Here is a 24,912-nt window from a genome sequence, read left to right on the forward strand (position 1 = left end):
CCTTAATTGGTTCTGGGACTCAACAGCTGACCACAGGACGGTATTTGGAACAGCTTCTCCTTATCATCAAATCCTTGATTATAATTATTAAGCCTAGACTTGTGGTTCTACTAAACCTCACTAAGCAACCTCACAGAGTATGTGCAAAACTGTGGGACCATTCTCCTAAAGTTAGCACTGTGGCATCAAGTCATAAAATTTCATAAAATTAGCATTCAAGGAGATCAGAACTCAAAGGGACCCTGCACATCACTGCCATCATCCCATCACCACTCAGATAAGGAAACTGAGACTCAGTTTTCAGATTTGCCCAAGGTCTTAATGCTAGTGTTGCTGAGAGCAAGGACAAAAATCAGAGTTGACTATCAAGCCAGTGCTAAGCTCACTCCATCTTGACGCTACCCATCCATGCAAAGACTGCAGAAAGCCCAGCTCTTCTTGTAATAATCATCAAGCTCTCACCTACAAGTCTAGTCCAAACTCGCTTCTAAATCCACTCCCCAACAGGGCTGAAAACTTTCCCAAGAATGCTGCTGAAATACATATTAAATGTCCGCTCTGTGCCAACCACCCAGTTAAGTAGCAGGAATGCAAAGAAGAAAAGTGTGCAGCTTTAAGAAACTCACTTTGATGAGAGAGATAATTACGAAGACGTATGAGTAATGACACAGGTGTCCCCAAGGGACCAGAGAGGCTTAAATAAGGGAAGGCTTCCTGGAGGAGTGTTCTTCCCAAGCTGTATCCCATGGGATGAAGAGCAATGAACCAGGCAAAGAAGTATAAAAGAGTAACTCACGGTAGACAGAGAAATAAAAATTAAAATTAAAATTAAAATTAAAATTAAAATTAAAATTAAAATTAAAAAAAGGAAGATTCAGGAGCATGAAATGGTATGTTGGTAACCAAGGGCACCTAACTCTTGCAGAAACACAAGCTAGAAAGTTCAAGTTGGAAGGAGATGGGAGATAAGGTGGAAGGGATAGACAGAGAATGAAAACACTGCCAGGCTATATCCTGCAGGTATGAGAAGCCACTGCAGCAGGAAGTAATTCATCATATTTGTGTTTTAGAAAGATCACTCACTCAGCCAAGTACTGAGAAAGGGCTTGAAAGAGAAAAGGCTGAAGGAGTCTGAGCCTCTGGGAGAAGCTGATGCACACAGCACACTAAGTTAGGATCCATGCTTCCTGTTTCCCAACATGCTTCCTCTCATCTTGACCCCTGCTCCAGAAGCAGAACCAGATAACCCAGAACAAAGACCAACCCATGGTCTCTGCTCCATGGCACAACACTGTGTCACCTCACAGAAACTCCCTGCCTGCAATATCTGCCCACCCTTCCCAGCCCATCCAAACCTACCTTCAATGAAAATCAGAGTCCTGCTTTCCTGATGCCCCAATGAACTTCCTGCAAGGGTCCATAGCAACTCTTGGTTTACTGACCCATGTGGCACTGAGCCACATTAGGAATTCCATGACCCCAAACTCTTCTCCTCAACTAAGGAATGTTGACTCCTTGAAGGCAGGACTCGGATGTCAGTCTTCCAAAGACCTGGAACAAATATCTGATTAACTGACTAAAGCCCATTGAGGGCTTTTCCAGCCAATAGGAAAAGAGTCACAGTCAAAAATAAAAGGAGCAGAGATGATAGAACCAGTCTCTAGGCCCTTAGAAAGTCCACAGCACTTGGAGTCTAGAGTTGGAGATGTACAGCCCTTATTTTCATTTTGCTTTAACATATCACTTTACCTCTCTAGATTTTCATTTTCTTAACTGTGTTAAGTGGGTAAGTTTTTATAATTTCTAGAAAGGTCTTCATTACGTTATTGTTAAAAAAATCTTTGACAATCTAGTAACATCTCATAAAATTTAGAATGTATACTCATTCATCTAACAATTATTAAAGATTTGCACAGGAGTACAAAGTAATATGTACAAGATTATTTAACCCAGCATGGTTCATCACTGCAAAAAAATTAGAAATAATTTAAATGTCCAGCAATAGGAGAAAGGTTAAATCAATCAATTGTGGTATATCAATACAGTGAAATACTATAGCATCAGAATCAGTGCTAAAATGCATCTATAGGAAGACGTCCAAGACAGTGCTAAGTAAAAAAGCAAGCAGCAAAGCAATTTATATAGTAAGAGTTCTTTCTGTCTTAACAAGAATAAATATGTTGGTGTATGAAGAAAAAACATTCTATAAGAATATATTCTGAAATTGTTAATGGCTGGCATGACTTCAAAGGAAGCAAGGAAAATGTCACTTTTATTCTTTGAATTCTTTTAAGCACCTAACCCATATTATTCCTTTAATGAGAGAATAACAAAGCCACATCCTGGTCCAGAGTCAGGCCAGGTGTGCTGATAGCATGAGTTCAGAGGTCTTGGCATCTCCCAAATCAAGTGAAGCAGTTGCAGCCCACGTCACACACTCAGAGGTCCAGAACCCACTTTTTGGCCTTTGCACATGTTCATCTGACTGGAGCTCCTAGTTTCTACCAGAGGTCAGTTAGCTGACCGCTTCTCCTGATGACCTTTTCCCAAGAAGTGGGTGTGGATTGTAGAAAGAAAGGTGACTAGAGTGACCAGCATAGACAGAGTCCTCTCCATCTGACCACACTACCCAGGAATCAGTTTGGAACATGCTATAATTAGGTGTAACACCTCTTTCCATCTACCACATGACAAACCCATTCATTGTGGTTTTTGGAAACTGAAATACCAAATTTCTTCCAACCGAGTCAAATTCTCTGGACCCTCGAGTTACAACCTACATAAGGAAACTCTTCAAAATAATAATGTGCAAAATTTTTTTTTCTTTTTTCTAAGCATTTCATCTTACTTCTAGGAGTTGCGAGTATTTTACTCTAGACACACATACACACCATTAGCTCTTCCAAAATACCACATGCAATAGTAAATTACCATCCCTGTCCACTAAATAATACCTAAGAGAAAGTAAATGGACATCCAGAAGTTTCTCCTATGCATTTACTAAGATCTGGCCCATGATCTCATCACCCCTCATAACTATCAGATGAAGTAGAGGACAAACATTTCTGGTCCTCGTTCTGGGTAGAGTCCTAAAATAGGCAAAGTTTCCCTAGACTTCTGTGAACAAAGAGAAAAGTCTGTAGCACCACTAGGCTCTTCGTCTAAAAGAACCCAATGCCTCTGTTTGTTCCATGGCACAGCAAGATCATGGTTGAGATTTTTGTCATCACTGCTAAGAAATGTTTACCTTACTATTTCTAACCCTCTTGTATAAATATCAACCAAGCTTTACCCCCAGAATGTCAAGTTTGTGGTATAGAGTCCTTTTTAAGGAAATCCCAAGTACCTACTTATTGCAGTAGAGAAATTACAAATTCTGGCAGAGAGAATAATGCACTGGGCAGCTGTGAGGAAGGGATGAGTTGCCCCCCCCCCCCTTTTCAACGGAAGAGGGGAGGAGGAACTGTGGAAACAAGCTTATTTTGCTCTTTTACCAGCATGCCTCAACTTTGTCAATTCCAGAAGTTTTATTAAATGAATTTTTACTTCCCCTCAAAAACTTGAGGTATTTTTTCTAAAAAGACATGTAACTTCCAAGTAACTCTAGAATAATAAAAATTCTCCAAGTGTCAGTCTTTTGAAGCATCAACAGATGATGATGAAATTAATATCCATGGTATAGGACACACATATGATGCCTTTATATTACTCAGAAAAACAGAACCCAGAGGGCTGCCAATGTTACATTTTTATAAACTTGATGACCACATTTATCCGAAACCCAAAAATAATGAACTCTTGACATCCATAGCACATCTGGCTATTCTTTCCCCCAAGCCGGTGCCTCCGTATGATGCTTGCCATATCTTACCAAGCAATTCACAAGCTGAATGCAGACACATGCCACAATCAAAGAAAATGTGGATGAGTAAATGCTTTTTACTTAGTGTTTCACAAGTATTAATGAAGTGCCTCACACAGCGCACCATGGAAAGTGGCACAGCAGAAAGAGCACTGGATCCAAGGGTAGAAAATGCCCAGTGTGAATGTCTTTGACAAAGCCGTCTCCCTTGGTCATCCCCACAGGTGTGTATCATTTTCTTTGGCCTAGACCACCCAATGGGCTCCTGGCTAGTGCCCCTGACTCTATACTCTCCCGGAATCATCTTTCTAAAACAAAGATTTCTGCTTACACACCATCCACAGGCCTCTTCTCCCTACAGGACAAAGGATACCTCCTTGGAGAGGAGAAACTGTCAAGAGCCTCTCCTGATCTGGCCCCAGGCCCCTCTCTAGTCACTCCTTATCACTCAGGCCCCCTACATTCTAGCCACCCAGAAAGGACTAGTTTCTCAACATGTGACACACATCTTCCTTCCTTCCAGTCTAGTGTGAATGTCACCACCTCCAAAGCCTTCCCTCAGCTCCTCAGGGAATGTGAGACTGCTCCAGGCTGCCGAGAGCTTTCTGCACAGGCTCCCTCCTAAGCACTGACAGTGCCTCCTTGCTCCCAGGTGGGCTTTCAGGTGGTAAATGCACACATGGAGCTGGAATCAAATGCCAGCTCCAGAACTGACCTTAACCAACTTCCCTAAACAAGATTTTTTTTTTTTTAAGATTGTATTTATTTGAGAGAGAGCGAGCACACATAAGTGGAGTGAGAAGCAGAATGAGAAGCAGACTCCCTGCTGAGCAGGGAGCCCAACACTGGGCTCAATCCCAGGACCCCAGGATCATGACCTGAGCCAAAGGCAGACGCTAAACCAACTGAGCCACTCAAACACACCCCCTAAATGAGAGTCTTAAATAATTTTCTTAAATTTAAGTCTCAATTCTTGCATTTGCAAAACTGAAATTATAATGGCTAACGTGTGTTGTTATTCAACTTAAGAGAAATAACTTATGGAAAGTACCTAATACTATGTCTGGAGGTCAGTAAAACCTAAGTGGTGGCTAACATACTTAATAGGTACCAGGTACTCACTCAATGTTTCTTAATCAGAGAGATCCTAACCCTCCACTAACCCAAGGCAAATTACAATTTCTCTAGGTCTCAGTTTCTTTACCTGTAAAGGGAGAGGGGGAACTGCAGGCAGGAAAGAAGTAGGGAGAAAGGGAGCTGGAGAACACATAAGAGAATCACAAACAACTGGGTGCCTGGGTGGCTCAGTCGGTTAAGTGTCTGCCTCCAGCTCAGGTCAGGATCTCAGGCCCTGGGATCGAGCCCCACACTGGGCTCCCTGGTCACCGGGGAATCTGCTTCTCCTTCCATCTCCCTCTGCCTCTCCCCACTGCTTGTGCTCTCTGGCACTCTGTCAAATAAATAAATTAAATATTTTATTTTAAAAAAAGAGAGAGAGCAAGAGAATCACAAACAAGTGCTAAACTGTATAACAGAATATCTGAAAAATAAGAACCATTTCCTTAACCTTGACAGATGCATGGATCATCACTTTAAGGGGAAACCCCTCTCTTGGGCTCCCTTCCTCTTAAGGTTTGATTTAAGTTATTTTTATTACGATGTTATATAAGTATGTATTAACACAGAACTAGGTATGTCCTCCTTGAGCTTTAGCTCTTATAAAACTATAAGGTGAACAAATTTAAAAATCTGACAAAAACCAATAAAAAAGAACTCAACATTAATGTAACATGACAGATGACAATTTTACAGTCATCGCATGGCTGCGCACAACAGTACAGCACTACCTCGGAGCAGGTTCCTCACAATTCTGCCTGCCTTCACCACCAAGGGCTCTGTGACCCCTTCAGCTACCCATCACTCTTCTCTAACAAATGCCCATGAAATCTTTGTTCATGTAACTCCCAGCTATCATCTGACCTAAACACATGATTTCTGCAATAAGCCCACATCTGTTCTTTCTCCCTTAGCTAAAGACAAGTAAGGGAGTGCTCAAACACAGATTATGGCACTACTAAAACCTTATGGCACTACTCATTTGTGACTTGATCTAGATATATGGAATCTAGGATTTTTAAAAAATTATTATTGAAAAGAACGTTAAAATTTTAATTCCTGCTTTAAAAAAATAATTTACAAACTTCCAGGAAAATGTCTTCCAATTCTAGGTTAAGAAACATGGTTTTATTTTTTTAAGTGTCTTGCCACAGTATCTACAAAGATCTTAGACATTTCATATCCGAGTATAAGCACTTTGCATGCATTATCCCTATAGTCCTCAGAAAAACCCTAAAAAGTGGGTTCTAAAATAGCAAGTGAGGAAACCAAGTCTTGAAGAAAGCATCCAAGTGATGAAGCAGCATTTGAGCTATGTGACTGCAGCACCCCTGGTTTCTGCTCCTTCAAGACAAGCCCAAAGAGCCTTGGTCCAAGGACTTGTGTAGGAAGAAAGTTCCGTCAGAAATGGAACTGCAGGAGACAGACCTAAATTGTAACGTGGAAAGTTTAAGACAAAAGGGACTTATTCCAAGTGGGAATGGATATCCTCTTACCAGATAACAATTGGAGATGTTGAAATCATAATGAGAAATTATGTTTACAATGCATAAAAGTTATTTCAAAAAGAGAAGACAAAGGTGCCCAGAAGAGATGGAGAACAAAGACTGTATGATCAAGACTACTGAATTTACTTTATGCCATGACTAGTTTCAATAGATTGGTGTACAGTAGATATGAGACTGTAGGAAGGGGGATCACAATGGCTAAGAAACAGGGGCAGCCTAGCCATGACATTACATGGGAAGATCATTCATGCGATAAGCATGCTGAGTGCCCACTATATACCAGATACTGTTCTAGGTTCAGCCATGAACAAAAACATCCCTGCCCTCGTGGAGCTGATGTTCTAGCTGGGGAGACAAAGAACAGTAAGCAAGTATATGGTCTACAGTTAGTAATAGTGCTCTAGGGGTAGGGGAAAAAAATAAGCAGGATATGAGAAAGAATAATGGGAGGGGGTAGATATTTGAGATAATGTCATCTGGCAGTCATCAAAAGGTCAACTGAACTCCAATTAAGAGTAGGTGACAAGATGAAACTCAGTTTTATAAGCTGTCTGGGCTCAACAGCATTCATTCAAAATAACTGCCGCCTATTAGACTAAGCTCTGTATTGGAGCCAGAGAGATCACAGTAAAACACACATACATGAAGGTATTCGACAATCCATGCATCTTGGGAAAACTGAGGAAGTACAGAGTGGGGCATAGGACCTTGGAGAAGACAAAACAACTTCACCCTATCAGTGACCTTTAACTTCTGAAGTGGTTTCCAACTTGAAGCCACCAGACACTGTGCATCTAATCAGCTAGATAGTCCTGGAAAAAAAAAAAAATCACTCCCAACTTGAATATTCTCTGACTACATTAGAAAAGGAGAGATGTCAGAGCAGCGATATGCTTAAGGTAAGAGAAAGAAGCAGAGAAGGAAGATTTGTAGCAGACAGGGCTAAATTCATTTGACAGATAAAGCAGTTTACTGAGCAGGACCTGGGTGCCCAACTCTGTGCTCACTCATAAGGATGAGCAAAAACATGCCAGCATCTCAAGGAGGTTAGAGTCAGACTGTCTGTTAATACATATGACAAGGGATCGAGCCAGGAGGAAGTGGGAAGGAAAAGGTGGACGGAAATGGGATGGTGAGACTATTATCTATCTGTGGTCAGGCTAATGATGACTGTTCCAAGCCCTCCCTGTGGAACAACAGCCCTGAGAGGCTAATCACAAGGCGGACCCACTACTGAAGAGATGGGAATGCAGGTTCAGCAAAAGGTTAACTTGGGTAAGTAGCTACCAAGCTAACTGCAATGCCCCCTCCATCCCATACCCACCACATCTGTATTAAAGTCATCTGTTTCCCTACAAAGCTGTGAGTAGCTCATAAGAATCATACCTTCTCTAATCTCTATATTCCCAGCAACGACAAATGATGAAGGATCAATAAATGTTTGACAGAGGCCAGGCTTAATGACATTAGTAAAACAAGAGGGGCCAAATAACTGATGTTTTAATGGGTGTGAGAAGCTTAATAGGCCACATTCCTACTAGGTGTCCAAAACTGCTGACCAGGGGGTCAACCAGTGACTCTGCATCTAACCAGCTGGACAGCCTTGAAAAAGTCAACTTCAGTTCCGAGTTTCAATCTGCAAAACAGGGGACTCAAGCAAACCCGAGGTTACAAACTTTTCAGTGGAGAGACGCTTTTCATTATCCTGAAGCCTAGACAGTGGGTCTGTCTTTGCTGTTGGAGAAGGGGGTGCATCTTCCCCCCTGGTTTGTGCTTCCAAACAAATTACAGAAAAGAGAACAGATAGCCAGCATGACCACCACCACAAGAATCTAGGTCTGTCAGCAAAAGAGGCCCCCTGGTGATGGGGCAAGTAGAGAGACAGAGGTTGGAGGAGGGGGCAGGGGTAGCAGTGAGCAGCGCTAATGAGTAATACAGATCTCAAAGGCAAAACAACAGCCCAAGGAAAGACTGTAACTCTGAATGAAATATCTGTTCGTGTCTGGCTTATACACATCCAGGCGCCCAGACACAGTAAGTCATGAAGAAACAGGTTTTAACCTAGAAACTATAAAACTAATTTCAGAGCTGTAAGAGCAATAATTACCCATAAGCAAGACCACTGTTAGCCTCTGAAAAGCTTGTTTGTTTACTGCATCTACAGAGTGCTATCAGACTATTTTGGGCTTCTGAGAAGTTTCCAGTTAGGATCAGTAAGAATACCTAACACTTCCAAAACCCATAATTTCCCCTTACGAAGCTGAATTCCCCAACATTACAGGAAAACCCACAAACTTTGCAGAAGGGAGTGAAAAGCCAATCCAGTCAAAGGAAATCTTCCAGTTCTACAAAAATAAACAAACAAACAAAAATACCAAAAAGGACACTGAAACATTTCTAGCTAAGCAGCTTTTCAGTCAACCTTTATAACTTCATTCTGACACACTCGAAAAGTATTAAATAACATATTCTGTCTTTCTGGCAAGAGCAATGCCTAAAACTTATTTACAACTTAAGGCAGTAAGGGAGCTTATGACTTTCAAGTCAAATTTAAGGAAGCTAAAGGCCAGACAAAGCCGTGTGTTTGAAAATGCCTGCAAAATAATAAATGCCTGAGGGAATTGGATGGCTTTTCGGCTCCTAAGCTAAATAAAGCCTGGGGGGCTTTGCAAAGATCCTAGTGAGGATAATCTCCATGATTACACAGAGCAAACCATCCAATTCCACATGAACCAAGGAAAGTTAATCCAAGAAGAATAACACTTGAAATATTAAAAAAAAAAAAAAAAACACTGTTATGCTTTTTAAAACACTCGGTCGGCACTGAAGACCTATCAGACCATTTTAACAAACCAGAACGTTGACTAGCGAGTGTTTCTGCGACGGTGTCTTGGCCTTGTGTTAACTGAAGGACAAGAAAGATACTCGAGTTCCAGCGCTCCAAGCCTCGGGTCCTCCCCCTAACTCCCAGCAGTCTAGTCTCCCTACTTCCTGCACACCTTTGGATTACTGCACACCGACTTCCTGCACACCCTGAGATTTGTGATTCCTTGAGGGTTACTCAAGCTAAATTCCCGAGGCCAACTCGAAGGTTAAAAGTTCGCAGCCGCAGACCCTCCATTAAAGCTCAATCAGCATGCGGTGCCTAAGTTCGGCCTCAGCCCACTGATTAATTCACGTAAACAACTCTGAAGAGGTAACGCATCACTGCAGGGGCAGAAGTCAGCAGGCTGGATGTACCCACTCGGAGAGAAGCGCCTGCAAGACTGGCCCGCCAGGCACAGCCTCTGCTGACGTTCACAGCGACTCCTTCCACGCAACAGGTCCACGCAGGCCGGGTCCCAGCAGCGGGCACCTGGGCACCTGCGCACAGCTCCCACGGCATAGCTCTCCGCCTAGCCCGATCTCCTCCTGCCCACCCACCCCCACCCCACCCCACCCCACCCTCAGTTCTCCACAGGTCCCGGGGCCAAGGCCGGCCGGCCAAGCTACAGCACTTCCAAGCACTGCCCACCAGCGATAAGGCCCAGGGCACATTCCTCGGAAGATGCCGAGATACTGCGGCTCTCCCGAGCGCAGCCCACCTCCTCCGCCCCGGCCAGGGGCCCGGGAACGCACCGCAAGGAAACCTGCCCAGGGAGCGGATGCCACGCTCTCCGTCCTTTCACCTGGGAACAGCTCGAGCCACCTGGCTCCTCACCTGCCTGGGTTCAAGTACCAGTTGTCGGTACTTAGACGTGTGTCCAAACTACTTACCAAGCCCAGAACGTTCCCCTAGTCGCACAAGCCCTGGTGACTGCTTGGAAAACAGCAAGTCGCTCACTTTGTACAAAATGACAAGGAACTTTAATTGCGGGCGGTGGGGGGGGGGGGGGAGGGGTGGGTCAGGGGGGAAGAAACAGGTGAATACAGGTAGTGGTGGTTCTGCGGGACCTGCCTCACCGCATCTGGAGGTGGGGGAGGAGGGGGAGAGTGGGGAAGGGCGGAGACGGCGAGAGAGGGGAGCGGGGCAGGGCCGGCCGGGCTCGTCCCGGTCCTCCCGGGCACCGCGCGCAGGTGAGGCCGGCCACTCACCTCGGGCAGCTCGCGGAGCTGGTTGGCGTCCAGCAGCAGCTCCTCCAAGCTGCGGGCGTAGCGGTAGATCTCCTCGGGGACGTAGACCAGCGAGCAGTGGCGCTTGTCGATGGTCTCCACATGACGGTTGCACCGCCACAGGGGGATGCAGTGGAACATCGCCGCCCCCGCCGCCGGGTCCCGAGCCGAGCCGCGGAGACCCGGGCTCTGAGCCCGCTCCGCCCGGCGGCTGCGCTCCGCCCGCTGCCCACTCCGCGCTCGCCGGCTCCGGTGCTCGCCAGCTCCTCGCGCCGGGGTTCACGGTCCCAAACGCTCGCAGGAAGCTCCGGCGGGAGCCCCGGCAGAGTCCCAGCGCCCCCGCCCGCCGGCCGGGACGTCCCCTCCCGCCCTCCAGTCGCGCCGCCGCGGCCGCTGCTGCCGCGCCGAGCTTCCTACTCGCGGCCGCCGCGGCGCGACTGAGCATGCGCGCCAGTGGGCGCGCGCGAGGGCGTTTCCCGGCCCGGGGATGCTCCGCTCCGGGTTTTCCTGGAGACCTGCAGCCCGGGAGGGTCGTAACCTGCGGCCCGGGCGCTCCCGGTCCCCCTCCTCCGGCCGGGACTCGGGGCGGCGGCGGCGGGGCGCGGCAGGGGCAGGGTCCGGCGCTCCGAGGAAGCCTGACCCCAATGGGGCTTGGGGTACGGACGGGGCAGAGCAGAGGCGGCCTGAGGGGAGCAGAGCAACTTTGGGTTTTAGTGACTTCACTCCCTCTCTCGTCTCCTCGCTCCCCTTCCCCAAAACAACTTTCTCTTCCGGGGTCAGGCCGGCCCGCCCCGAAGCGTACCTTGCGCGCCGCGGGCGCCGGGAGCTGCGGGGCTCGGGGCGGTCTCCAGGGGCTGCGGCTGCCCTCCGCCCCACAGGTGAGCGCCGGGGCCCCGGCCGTGCCCTCGGGTCGGCGAGCACCGCCTGCGGGCCGTGCAACCTGGGCGCACGTCTTCGGGAATCATTGTTGGCACACAGAGCACTAGGAAGTCCCTCGCCCGCCACCCCCAGAAGCCTGGGAGTCGGAGAGTCTGTAAGATTCTCAGAGGCGTGGATGCACCCCATCAGGAGTCCAAACGCAAAGAACGAGGTAGCCAAGGTGAGTTTCGGAGCCTGTTCGAGCGCGGCCAGATGTTGGCCCCTGGCGACTAATTTGGGCCAGTGAGGAGGGGGGAGAGTGGGGGAGGTGGGGGCTGCCCGGTGAGCAGCCTCCGTCCAGCGCGAGCGTTTCTGCGCCTACACCCGGTGTCTTGCAAAGGGAGGGAGACTGCAGCCCAAGAAGGGAGTTGCAGGGGGGGACTCGGGAGGCGTACTGCTGAATACTAACGACCATTCATTCCCTAGCCCCAGATTCATTCCCACGGACTAGGACCAGAACCCTGAACTTCTCTTCTCCCTGTCTCCAGAGAACCAACTGGCTCCTTTACAAAGGGCTGCGGACCAGATCAAAATCGGTCACGTTGATGGATTGATTGTCCTTGGGGTCCTACTCTGACGCTCCTCCCAGCTGCCCCCTAGTCCTCACACCTGTGGCCTCTTTCAAGATTCCACCTGGGGCCTCCTGCCAGACACCACCAGCCTGTCCGGCCCCACGTTGCCAAAGCTAAAATCTGGAGCCTACCCCCCCCCCCCGCCCCAAATCCACTTTTCTGCGGAAGACAAAGCTGAGCATGCCCAGTGACCAAGGGGATTTGGGGTCTGAAACTAGTTTATAGGAGACATACATGTCTACACAGACTCACAGTTCCAACTGTGCACAGGACACTTTCCCAGGGGGTTAGTGGGGAGGACACTTCGTCATTGCCAGCTCTAGGACGAGGGCTTCTTTCTTCCCAATCAGTGAGGATGGATCTGAGTACCACTTTGGTTTTGAGCCCAGAATTATCAACTTAACTTTCTAACTCCAATCAATCCCTAAACTCTATTGCCATACCCACTTCTCTCTCTCTTTTGTTTGTCCTGGTGTGATTTCTTTATTCTCAGGGGAGGAAGGCTACCTCGACTTTGAACTTTAGCCACTCTTCCATCATTCTCACATTCCAGAAACCCATTTTGTGCCAGTTTTAGTGGAAAACTGTGGTTCCTGACTGAGAGACTGAGTCTGGAGCGATAAGCAAGTGAGAAACTTATCTTTGCAAGTTTTCTAACTGCTTTGAAAAAACAACAAAAATAAAGAAGGCCTGGCTCCTTCATCCTAATCTTGACTTCCATAGATTATCACACTAGGTTATTATTTTAATAAACACCAAATATGTTTTAAAGATATGGCTGGTCTCTTAAAAAAAAAAAAAAATCAAACCTCAGGACACCTGGGTGGCTCAGCAGTTGAGCATCTGCCTTCCACTCAAGGAGTGATCCCGGAGTCTAGGGATCAAATCCCGCATCAGTCTCCCCACAGGGAACCTGCTTCTCCCTCTGCCTAGGTCTCTGCCTCTCTCTGTGTGTCTCTCATGAATAAATAAAAATTTAAAAATCTTTTAAAAAAATGTAAACCTTAATTAGTAATCCCCATGTGTCTATGACACATTTGCATTATGATTATTTTTGTATCACCGTCATTCAAGAGGTCACAGGAGATTGTGACCTCTTGGACAATAAGTGCTGTCTCACTACTAGATCCCTGCAGCAACCACAGAGCCACATGCACGTTAAATGATTGGTAAACTTCTGTTAACTGCAGAATCAGTAGCAGAATTATTTCTTTGTTGCCGAGGATCTACTTTTTTCTTCTTTTTTTTTTATCCACTGACTATAACACAGATAATCTGCTTTGAAATTCTCCAGTTTGGAGGCTATCAGAAGATGCTATTGTTAGGCCTGCCTCTTGGTTTGTTTTTGGTTTAAGCTAATTTTTTTCATTCATTTTAATTTTTTTCATCATTATAAGTGTATTCTGTAATCTCCATCCCCCCACCCACCTCCCCTCTGGTAACCATCAGTTCGTTCTCTATAGGAAAGAGTTTGTTTCTTGGTTTGTCTCTCTCTCTCTCTCTTTTTTTTTTTTCCCCTTTGCTCATTTGTTTTGTTTCTTAAATTCCACAGATGATTGAAATCATCTGGTATTTGCCTTTCTCTGGCTTATTTCACTTAGCCTTATACTGTCTATCTCTATCCATGTTGTTGCAAATTTCATTCTTTTTTAATGACTGAATAATATTCCATGGTATATATATCACATCTTATTTATTCATTTCAGTATTGATGGACACTTGGGCTGTTTCCATAGTTTGGCTGTTGTAAATAATGCTGCAATAAACATAGAGTGCTTTTGTATTTTGTGGGGGTAAATACCTAGTAGCACAATTCCTGAATCATAGGGTAGTTATATTTTTAACTTTTTGAGGAAACTCCATACTGTTTTTCACAGTGGTTGCACCCCACTAAAAGTGCAAGAAGCTTCCTTTTTCTCCGTATCCTCACCAACATTTGTTGTTTCTTGTGTTTTTTATTTTAGCCATTCTGAGAGGTGTGGGGTGATAACTCGTTGTAGTTTTGATTTGCATTTCCCTGATGGTAAGTGATGAACATCTTTTCATGTGTCTGTTGGCCATCTGTATGTCTTCTTTGAAGAAATGTTTGTCTTTTGCCCACTTTTTAAACTGGATTGTTTTGGGGGGTGTTGAGTTGTATCAGTTCTTTATATATTTTGTATACACAACTCTTATTAGATATGTCATCTGCAAATATCAAATTCTGTAGGTTGCTTTTTAGTTTTGTTGATTGTTTCCTTTGCTGTTCAGAAGCTTTCTATTTTGATAAAGTCCCAATAGTTTATTTTTGCTTTTGCTTCCCTTGCTTCAGAAGACATGACTAAAAAATTTTGATACAGCTGATGTTCGAGAGATTACTCCCTGTACTGTCTTCAAGGATTTTCATGGTTTCAGGTCTCACATTTAAGTCTTTAATCCATGTTTAGTTTATTTTTGTATATGGTGAAAGAAAGTGGTCCAGTTTAATTCTTTTGCATCTGGTTGACCAGTTTTCCTAATACTATTTGTTGAAGAGTCTTTTTCCTCCTTTGTTGAAGAGTAATTGATCATATAATCATGGGTTTAATCCTGGGTTTTTTCTTCTGTTCCGTTGATCTATATGTCTATTTTTCTGCCAATACCATACTTTTTAATTACTACTGCTTTGTAATATAACTTGAAATCTGGAATTGTGATGCCTCCAGCCTTGTTCTTCTTTCACAAGATTGCTATTGCTATTCCAGGTCTTTGTGGTTCCATACAAATTGTAGGATTGTTTGCACAAGTTCTGTAAAAAATGCTGTTGGTATTTTGATAGGAATTGTATTAAATGTGTAGATTTCTTTGGGTAGCACAGACATTTTAACAATATTTGTTCTTCCAATCCTTGAGCATAATTCTTCCATTCTTTATATCATCATTGGTGTTTTATAGTTTTCAGATTACAGGTTTTTCACCTCTTTGGTTAAGTTGATTCCTAGATATTTTATTGTTTTGGGGGCAATTGTAAATGGGATTGTTTTCTTAATTTCACTTTTTTTTTTCCTTTGGAGCCTAATGTGAGGCTTGAACTCATGACCCTGAGATCAAGGCCTAAACTGAGATCAAGAGTTGGGTGCAGGGGCACCTGAGTGGCTCACTTGGCTAAGCATCTGCCTTGGGCTCAGGTCATGATCCTGGAGTCCTGAGATTGAGCCCCATATCAAGTTGGGGGGGGGGGGGGGTCCCTGCTCAGTGGAGAGTCTGCTACTCTTCCTGGTCATACTCTCACTCACTGTCTCTCTCTGAAATAAATAAATAAAATAAAATAAAATAAAATAAAATAAAATAAAATAAAATAAAAAAAGAGATGCATAACCAACTGAGCCACCCATGCAACCCTTTTAATTTCACTTTCTGCTGCTTCATTGTTAGTGTATAGGAATGCAAAAGATTTCTGTAAATTGATTTTATATCCTACAACTTTACTGAATTCATTTATCAATTCTGGTAGTTTTCTGATAGAGTCTATAGGGTTTCCTATATACAGTACTGCCTAGAATTTGGGGTAATTAGTCTGGTAAGAGAGAAAAAAAATGAAAACACCTTGTGAATTGGAGAATAGAGGACCAATAATTCTTTATCATGAAGAGTTTTTAGGCTTTCCTTATTGATATAATTTCTAGCATTGTCCCCCATATACAAATATCTTGATTGTGTTGGTGGTTGCATGGGTGTATACATTTATTAAGAACATCAAACTATACACTTAAAATGGAAACTTTTTATTATATAAAATTATTCATTAATAAAAGTAGTTTTTAAAGTTAGTAAATAATATGCAGGTAAATGTATTTAAAAGGCAGTTGTAAATTACTTCTAGGACTAGGAATCACGTTGTGTTATTTATTTAATGCCCACTGTTGTGCCAGGCCCTGGATTAATTTGCTGGGGAGACAAAGAGGAATGAGACAGAGCTTTCAGTTTTACTGAAAGAAAGGTAGTTATCAAGGGAATAATTACAATTATTGTACTATTTTTTTCTTAATCTAGGATATCTAATCTTTGTCCTGTAAAAAGTTACTTGAGCGGCCCTCCAAGTTATTTATATAGGCAAATTAAATCTTATTATATGGAATGCTGGATACTAGGAAGAAATTTGCAGTAGAATCCCAAAGGCCTCTTGAGAGAGTAAGCATTCAGACCCTAACCTCTGTTTCTTCACATTTGAATTTAAGGACATTTTCTAGAGATTATATATCCCCGATATAAGGGAAGGATACCCAAACCATATGATAAATATGAGAACCTACACAATCTCATGGGTAAATCAGTTTAGAATTCAACAACCTATATGATCAGAAGTAAAATTGCCACTCTAATAGTTCCTCTAATTTCCCCCCCATCCCTAGCTTTTTACTTGTAATCTTTAGCCCATTTAGATTTAATACAATTACAAGTTGACACTTGAATAATGCAGGGGTTGGGGGTGCCAACCCCCACACAGTCAAAAATCCATGTGTAACTTTTGTCTCCCCAAAAACTTAACTAGTAATACCCTACTGTTGACCAGAAGCCTTACTGATAAACATTCAATTAACACATATTTTCTATATGTATTATATACTGTATTCTTACAATAAAATAAGCTAGAGAAAAGAATATGCTATTAAGGAAATCATAAGGAACAAAAAATACATTGATAGTACTATACTGTAAAAAATCCACATATAACTGGAGTCACGTAGTTGAAACCCATGTTGTTCAAAGATCAACTGTTTTGCTATGGTTGGATTTAAGTCTACTATGTTTTATTTTCTTTCTCTCTGTGCCATTGATTTTTGATCATCTGTTCTTCCTTTAACCATCTTTTGAATAAATAAATAATTTCATTTTGTCTATAGGCTTTCTAGCTGTTGTGGCTGCTCTAGGGATTACAATATACATCCTTAAATTTTCACAGTTTTCCATGTATATACCAATTCATGTAAAACAGAAGACTCTTGCAATTATCTAGGTCCATTTGCCACCTCTGTGCTCCTTTATGTTATCATTTGTATTTGTATATTTACATATGTTATAAGCTCCACAACAGAGTTTTATAATTTTTTAAATAATCATATATTCTTTTAAGATTTTATTTATTTATTTGACAGAGACTGAGAAAGAAAGAGAGCACAAGCATGCAGAGCAGCAGGCAGAGAGAGGGGGAGAAACAGGCTCCCCGCCAAGCAGAGAACCCAATGTGGGGCTTGATCTCAGGACCCTGGGATCATGACCTGAGCCAAAAGCAGATGCTTAACTGACTGAGCCACCAAGGCACCCCAATTATCATAACTATTTTAAAGAAATAAGAAAAAATAGTCCTTATATTTACTCATATGTTTACTATTTCCAGTGTTCTTTATTCATATATGAGACCTCGTTTCTTTCACCTTTGGTGAAAGTTTATTCACAGAAGATTCTCTTAGTTTTATTATGAAATATCTTTATTTCACCCTAATTCTTTAAGAATATGTTCAGTGTAAATAAAATTCTGGGTTGATCGTTTTTTTTTCCTTCAGCATTCTAAAAATTAACCATTTTCTTCTGATTTTCATTGTTTCTTATGAGAAGTTACCAATATTTCAAATTGATGCTAAGTTATATGTAATATGTCATTTTTTATGTTTGCTTTCAAGATTTTCTCTTTATCTTTGGATTTTAACAATTTGACTATGCATATCCATATTTATCCTAATGGGAGTTTACTAAATTTCTTGACTCTATAAACTTAGAACTTTCACCGAATTTAGGATATTTTCAACCATTGAGTCCTTAATTTTTTTTGGCCCAATTTCTAATTTTTTTTTTTTTAATTTTTATTTATTTATGATAGTCACACAGGGAGAGAGAGAGAGAGAGGCAGAGACAGGCAGAGGGAGAAGCAGGCTCCATGCACCGGGAGCCCAACGTGGGATTTGATCCGGGGTCTCCAGGATCACGCCCTGGGTCAAAGGCAGGCGCCAAACTGTTGCGCCACCCAGGGATCCCTAATTTTTTTCTTTTTGATATTCCAATCTTACAAATGAAGTTTTTGGTAGATGCCCACATGTACTTGAGGTTCTGCTTTTTCTCCCCATTGTTTTATTCTGCTTTCAAACTGGATAATATATATTTAGCTTCAAACTTACTGGTTCTTCTGTCATCACAACCTACAATTAAGCTCATATGAAATACAACTTTAGGTAGGGTATTTTGTAGTTCTGGAATATCTATTTCATTCTTTTTCTATGTATATCGTTTATATTTTTCTGCTGACCTATTTATTTGCTCATTCATTAAGATAATTTCCTTTATATACTGAATAGAATTATAATCCCTGCTTTAAACTCCTTGTGTACTAATTCCAACATCTGGGTCATCTCATGATTAGTCTCCATTGAATGCCTTTTCTTTTAAGTGTGGGTCACATTTTCCTATCTCTTAACATGCCTAGTAATTTTTAGTTGTATCCTGGACATCATGAATGGTAGAATTTCTGCATTCTGTTATGTTACTTTAAAGAGCATTAATTTTTTATTTTGTTTTAGCACACAGCTTAGATTAAATCAAACTTCAAACTCTTATATCTTAGTCTCTTTGGGCTGCTATAGCAAAAATACCATACACTGGGTGACCTCTAAACATCAGAAATTTCTCTCTCATAGTTCTGGAAGCTGGAAGTCCACTATCAATGCACTACTATGTTAGGACCTGCTTCCTGGTTTATAGATGTTTTTCTTCTCACTCTGTCTCCATACATAGTGAGAAGATGTGGGAGGAGGAAGCTCTCTGGAGCTTCCTTAATAAGGACATTAATCCCTTTCATGATGGCACCACTCATATGACCTAATCACCTTCCAGAGACCTTATTTCCACATTGGAAATTACATTTCAACAATGTGAATTTGAGGCAGAACACATATTTGGCCTATAGCATCTTATTTTCTTTGTGGTGGATGGCAGCTGAAATTTTATATTCAGTTATTTTATTCTTAATGGTGCTGCTTCAAACAGAGCTACACATGCATAGTTAAGGGGTCAGCCAGAGATATGGGTGGAGTTTATATGCAGAATTTGGAGCTTCTACTTTCACTCAATCCCTTCTGAAGTTTCCCTAAGTCACTTCCTAGATGCCATGGTCTCTCCAACTCTCATCTACAATACTTCAAGTCAGATTGCTATGAACATTGCCTGTTTAAGTTATTCTTTAAATTTTAGTGGTTTTATGTACTATGATGTCTACGCTTGTCAAAGCCACAAAAACAGAAAACTCACTGTGTTATTCCCTTCTTCCAAGTATACAGTCCCTTTCAGTTCCTGCTTACTTTTGGTCACTCTCTAGTATCTTCAGATAGGTTTTTAAAAATATTTTGTCAAGCATTATAACTATTATCTATTGGAAGCTTAGTCTGATAGTAACCACTCAGTCATTACTGAAAGAAAAACAACACTCCTTGCTTCTTATTAATTATACTCATTTATTTATTCACAGATTGTAATAGTATGTGGAAATTCCAAAATTTCCTACAATATAGATTTTAATCTACTCCTCCATTCAGAGAAGTTACAAATGAGCAGCCCGAGTTTCATTTGCTTTTCCATTTTTCTCAGTCTCCTCATAAATGTGCTAATGATGAGTCAAATATTGAACAACATTTTGCCTTGGTGGAAATTGGCCAAACACTAATCTGTCACGTGGGGTGGTCTAAAGAACTCATGATTTTTGCATCAAATTTTTGCATCTGCCACTACTAGGGCTTAGATCATAAGTGAATCATATTAACTCCAATATCCATTTCTTTATTTCCACAAAAGACATGAAAACTGCTACCCTCAAAAAGCTGTTGAAAAGACTGTGGATTAATATAATGGAAAGAGTTTTCTGTACTGCAGAAAACTATGCATTAGGCATTAGTCTTTGTCAATACTCTTTTCTCAGTTACCAGCTTAAGAGAAAGCCTACCATGTGAGTACTTTATTTGGAGAAGCAATATGGTGGATTAGTAGAAATGAGACTGAAAGGATTTCAACATGAATGAGAGTACACCAGGGGAGCTCAATCAAAATAAGCACCTGCCACTGAATCCATCTTTTTCCTGGCCTCTGCTTCATAGCCTCTTTCACCAGTAACACTGAAAACTTGACGGATGAAGCCTAGAGGAGGCTTGCAAGCAGTCTTTACTCAGGTTGTGGCAATGCTTTACATTTGTATAATGTTTGACAATTCAAGTGAACTATCAACATACATCATCTCAATATATCAAAATGCATTTTTTAGTTATTTAAATAAACACAGATGCCTCATTTGTTTTCCTTGTTGATTTACATAGGATATTATAAGATCATACAGATCAGTCTTGTCGAGATCACCCTTATTTTATTGTTGCATTTCTTACAATATAAATTAAGTCAATATGCGCACTAAATTTTCATCAAAGGCCAAGAACTGCTTTATGAAAATAAGAGAAAAAATATCAACAAACAGAAGTGTGCCCTTTCTACTGAGCAGTGCCTTTAGACAATACAAATACCACAATTAATAAACATTGATCATTTAGCTAAAATAAACCTAAAGGATGTCACGTCTCTCCAGTTAAAATTGGATCCATAAAATTGTATTCTTTTTTTTTTAAGATTTATGTATTTATTCATGAGAGACGCAGACAGAGAGAGAGAGAGAGAGAGAGAGAGAGGCAGAGACACAGACAGAGGGAGAAGCAAACTCCTTACCGGGAGCTCGATGTGGGACTCGATCCCAGATCCCAGGACCATGACCTGAGCTGAAGGCAGGCACCCAACTGCTGAGCCACCCAGGTGTCCCTAAAATTGTATTCTAATAGGTGCGAATGTTACCTCGTTGTGGTTTTGATTTGTATTTCCCTGATGATTAGTGATGTTGAACATCTTTTCATATATCTGTTGACCATTTGGATGTATTCTGTAATAAAATGTCTTTTCAGTTCCTCTGCCCATTTTTTAATCTTATTGTTTGCTTTTTTATTATTGAATTGTACAAGTTCTTTATGTATTTTAGATATTAATTCCTTATTGAATATATCACTTATGAGTAGCTTCTCCCATTCAGTAGGTTGCCATTCGTCTTATTAATGGTTTTCCTCACTGTGCAAAAGCCTTTCATTTTGGTATAGTCCCAATAGTTTATTTTTGCTTTTGTTTCCCTTGCTTCAGGAGACATGTCTAGAAAAATATTACTGAGGCCAATGTTTTTTTTTGTTTTTTTTTTACTTTATTTATGATAGGCACACAGTGAGGAAGAGAGAGAGAGAGAGAGAGGCAGAGACACAGACAGAGGGAGAAGCAGGCTCCATGCAGGGAGCCTGACGTGGGACTCGATCCCGGGTCTCCAGGATCGCGCCCTGGGCCAAAGGCAGGTGCTAAACCGCTGCGCCACCCAGGGATCCCTACTGAGGTCAATGTTAAAGAAGTTATTACTTGTGTTTTTTTTCTAGGAGTTCTATGGCTTCATGTCTTACATTTAGATCTTTAATCCATTTTGAGTTTATTTTTATGTATTGTAGAAGATAGTGGTTCAGTTTCATCATTTTGCATGCTGTTATCCAGTTTTTCCAGCACCATTCTTTGAAGAAATTGTCCTTTCCCCATTCTCTCATTTTTTTCCTTGTAAATCTAGCTAAAGATTTCTCTATGTTGTTTCTTTTCAAAAAGCCAGCTCTTGGAGCACATCAGTGGCTCAATCAGTTAAGCATCCAACTCTCGATTTTGGCTCAGGTCATGATCTCGGGGTTGTGAATGGCAGGCTCCACACTCAGCAAGGACTATGCTTCTCTTCCTTTCTTCTCTCCCTTCTCCCCCTCTCCCTCTGCCCCTCCTCCTTCCTCACATACACACACACTCTCTCAGTCAATCTCTTTAAAAACCAGCTCTTAGTTTCATTAATCTTTTCTATTGTATTTTTAGTCTCTATATCTTTTATTTCTACTCTGATCTTTATTATTTCCTTCCATCTACTAACTTGGGGTTTTGTTTGTTCTTCTTTTTCTAGTTCCTTGAAATATAATTTAAGTTATTTGAGATCTTTTATTTATCATAATGAACATCTTTCATAGAACTGCTTCTGCTGGATCCTATGTTTTTGCATATTGTACTTCCATTTTTATTTGCCTCAAGTAATTTTTTATTTTCTTTTGATTTCTTCTTTCATTCATTATATGTTGAGGAGCATGTTGTTTAATCTCCACGTTTATGAATTTTTGTATTCTTTTTGTAATTGATTTCTAGTTTTATACCATTGTGGTCAGAAAGGTTGCTGCTATGATTTCAATCTTCTTTTTTTTTTTTAAGATTTTTTTTCTAGATTTATTTATTTATTTATGATAGACATAGAGAGAGAGAGGGAGAGAGAGAGGCAGAGACACAGGAGGAGGGAGAAGCAGGCTCCATGCCGGGAGCCTGACGTGGGACTCGATCCCGGGACTCCAGGATCGCGCCCTGGGCCAAAGGCAGGCGCCAAACCACTGAGCCACCCAGGGATCCCCTGATTTCAATCTTAATACTTGTTTTATTTAACATACCACAACTGGAGAATATTCCTTATTTACTTGGGAAGAATGTATAGTCTGCTACTCTTGGATGGAATGTTCTGTAAATGTCTGTAAGTTGATCTGATCTAACATGTAGTTTAAGTCCAGAGTTTTCTTATTGTCTGTCAGATAATTTATCCATTGTTAAATGTATTGAAGTCCTCCAACTATTTATACTATTGTTGTCTATTTCTTTCTTCAGAATGTTATCTAGATCTGTCTTCAGACTTGCTTTACATATTTAGTGCTCTTATGCTGGGTTCATAAATACTTACAACTCTTATATCATGTGAGATTGACCCCTTTATCATTATATAATGACTTTCTTTGTCTCTTATTACAGTCTTTGACTTAAAGTCTTATTGTCTGATGTAAATATAGCTATCTCTGTTTTTTTTGGTTTCCATTTGCATTAAATATGTTTTTCCATCCTTTTGTTTTCAGTTTGCATGTGTCTTTGAAGTTGAAGGGAGTCTCTTTTAGGCAGCATATGGTTGGGTCTTGTTTTCTTATTCGTACAGCCACTTTATGTCCTTTGATTAGAGAATTAGTCCATTTACATTTAAAGTAATTGGTGATAGATACGGATTTACTATTGCCATTTTGTTAATTATTTTCTAGGTGTTTAGTAATTCCTTTGTTCCTTCCCTCTTGTTCTCTTTCTTTCTGAATTGATTATTGTCTGTAGTGATATGCTTAGATTTCTTTCTTTATCTTTTGTGTAACTGCTATAGGATTTTGCTCTGTGGTTTATCTTGAAGCTTACATAAAGCATCTTATATTCATAATAGTCTGTTTTTAGATGATAACTTAATTTTAAACACATTCTAAAGCTTTACATTTTTACTCTCCACTACCCACATTTTTTGTGTTTGGTGTCAAAATACAAGTCTTTTTATCTTGCATATCCCTTAACAAATTATTGTAATTATAGTTATTTTTAATACTTTTGTATTTTAACCTTCACACTAGATTTATAAGTAATTGGCTACTATCATTACAATATTAGAGTATTTTAAATTTAATTATATGTTTATCATTACCAGTGAGATTTATACTTTCACATGTTTTCTCCTTACCGGTCAGTGCTCTTTCATTTCAGTATAAAGAAGCACTTTTAACATTTCTTTTAAGGCTGGTCTAATGGTGACGTACTCTGTCAGCTTTTGCTTGTCTGAAGTACTCTTTATACTCTTTATCTCTCCTTCATTTTTGAAAGACAACGTTGCTAGATAGAGTACTCCTGATTGCCAGATTTTTTTTCTTTCCATTTTTTTCCAACTTGTTTTTTTTTTTTTTTTTTTTTTAATATATTGTGCCACTTTCTTCTGGCCTATAAAGTTTCTGCTGAAAATTCTGACGATAGCCATCTTATGAAGATTCCTTTGTACAGAACAGGTTGTTTATCCCATGCTACTTTTAAGAATATTTTCTTATCTGTAACTTTTTACAACTAAATTATATGTCTTGATGTGGATATTTTTGGATTAATCTTGTTTGAAGTACTCTGGGTTTCCTGGATTGGATGTCTATTTCCTTTGCCAAGTTAGAAACAAGTAGTTTTCTTTAGCTATTATTTCTTAAAATAAGTTTTCTGCCTGCCCCTTTCTCTCTTCTTTTTCTGGGATCCTTATAATGGGGAAAATTGATGTTTTCCCATGAGTCATTTAAGCTCTCCTCATTCTTTTTCTTTTTGCTCTTCTGATTGGATAAATTCCACTGCCTTGTCTTCAAGTGCTCTGATCCTTTTCTCTGCTTCGTCTCATCTGTTGTTAAAACCCCTCTATTGAATTCATATACACATAGAATATAACTATAGTTCATTTGACAGACTTACTTCAGATTTTTAAATATCTTAAGTAATGAAGAAAGTGAGAAATTTCACATTTATAAGTGAAAGCTTAAATCAATTCTCTTCCAGATCATAAAGTACAATTATTAATAAAAGCTACTGAATTAAGAATTCAATGAATCTCAGCCCTGACTCTTCAACAAAATAATGTTGGACATCAAAATGTTTACCTCTTTCGTCCCTGTTTCTCATCCTAACTGGAGCAGATGGGATAAAAAAAAAAGTACATAAGGTCTCTGACAACTCTAAAAGGACTACAATTATACTTCTTCCTCAAAATGTTCTCATTAGTATACTTTTTAATAAAAGTAAATGGCACAAAGTCCATCATAAGTAAATGATCCTATTAGGTTTTCATTTTTATAAACATTTCTCTTTCATGATTCACAGTGAGCACACCTCAGTTTTTCCATTATCAGTTTTTCTCTCCCCCTCCCTAATGTAACTA

The 24,912-nt window shown here is 41.0% G+C and overlaps 2 protein-coding genes across 11 annotated transcripts in view; one reads left to right on the forward strand and one right to left on the reverse strand.

Moving 5' to 3' along the window:
• The window catches only part of LRRC1 (leucine rich repeat containing 1), a 129,736-nt gene extending 118,914 nt beyond the window's left edge, over nucleotides 1-10,822 (reverse strand). The window contains exon 1 of one of the 2 annotated variants that reach the window (XM_072832627.1): nucleotides 10,561-10,822. In XM_072832627.1, coding sequence (XP_072688728.1) covers nucleotides 10,561-10,719 — 159 coding nt within the window. In that variant the 5' untranslated portion in view covers nucleotides 10,720-10,822. Of the gene's footprint in view, nucleotides 1-9,485; nucleotides 9,665-10,560 lie in introns of those variants that run through there. The other variant, XM_072832630.1, reaches the window with a different exon arrangement.
• A 237-nt stretch (nucleotides 10,823-11,059) lies between these two features.
• KLHL31 (kelch like family member 31) overlaps nucleotides 11,060-24,912 on the forward strand; it is a 142,998-nt gene continuing 129,145 nt past the window's right edge. For 4 of the 9 annotated variants that reach the window (XM_072832617.1, XM_072832616.1, XM_072832618.1 and 1 more), the window contains exons 1-3: nucleotides 11,060-11,677; nucleotides 11,923-12,695; nucleotides 14,033-14,091. Coding sequence is in view for 3 of the 9 variants with exons in the window: in XM_072832611.1 (XP_072688712.1) it covers nucleotides 14,089-14,091 (3 nt within the window). In the remaining 6 variants the exon portion in view is untranslated. The remainder of the gene's footprint in view (nucleotides 11,678-11,922; nucleotides 12,696-14,032; nucleotides 14,092-24,912) is intronic. The other 5 variants (XM_072832620.1, XM_072832619.1, XM_072832621.1 and 2 more) reach the window with 2 other exon arrangements.

The sequence above is a fragment of the Canis lupus genome, chromosome 7 (genome assembly GCF_048164855.1).
Source record: "Canis lupus baileyi chromosome 7, mCanLup2.hap1, whole genome shotgun sequence".
NCBI lineage: Eukaryota > Metazoa > Chordata > Mammalia > Carnivora > Canidae > Canis > Canis lupus.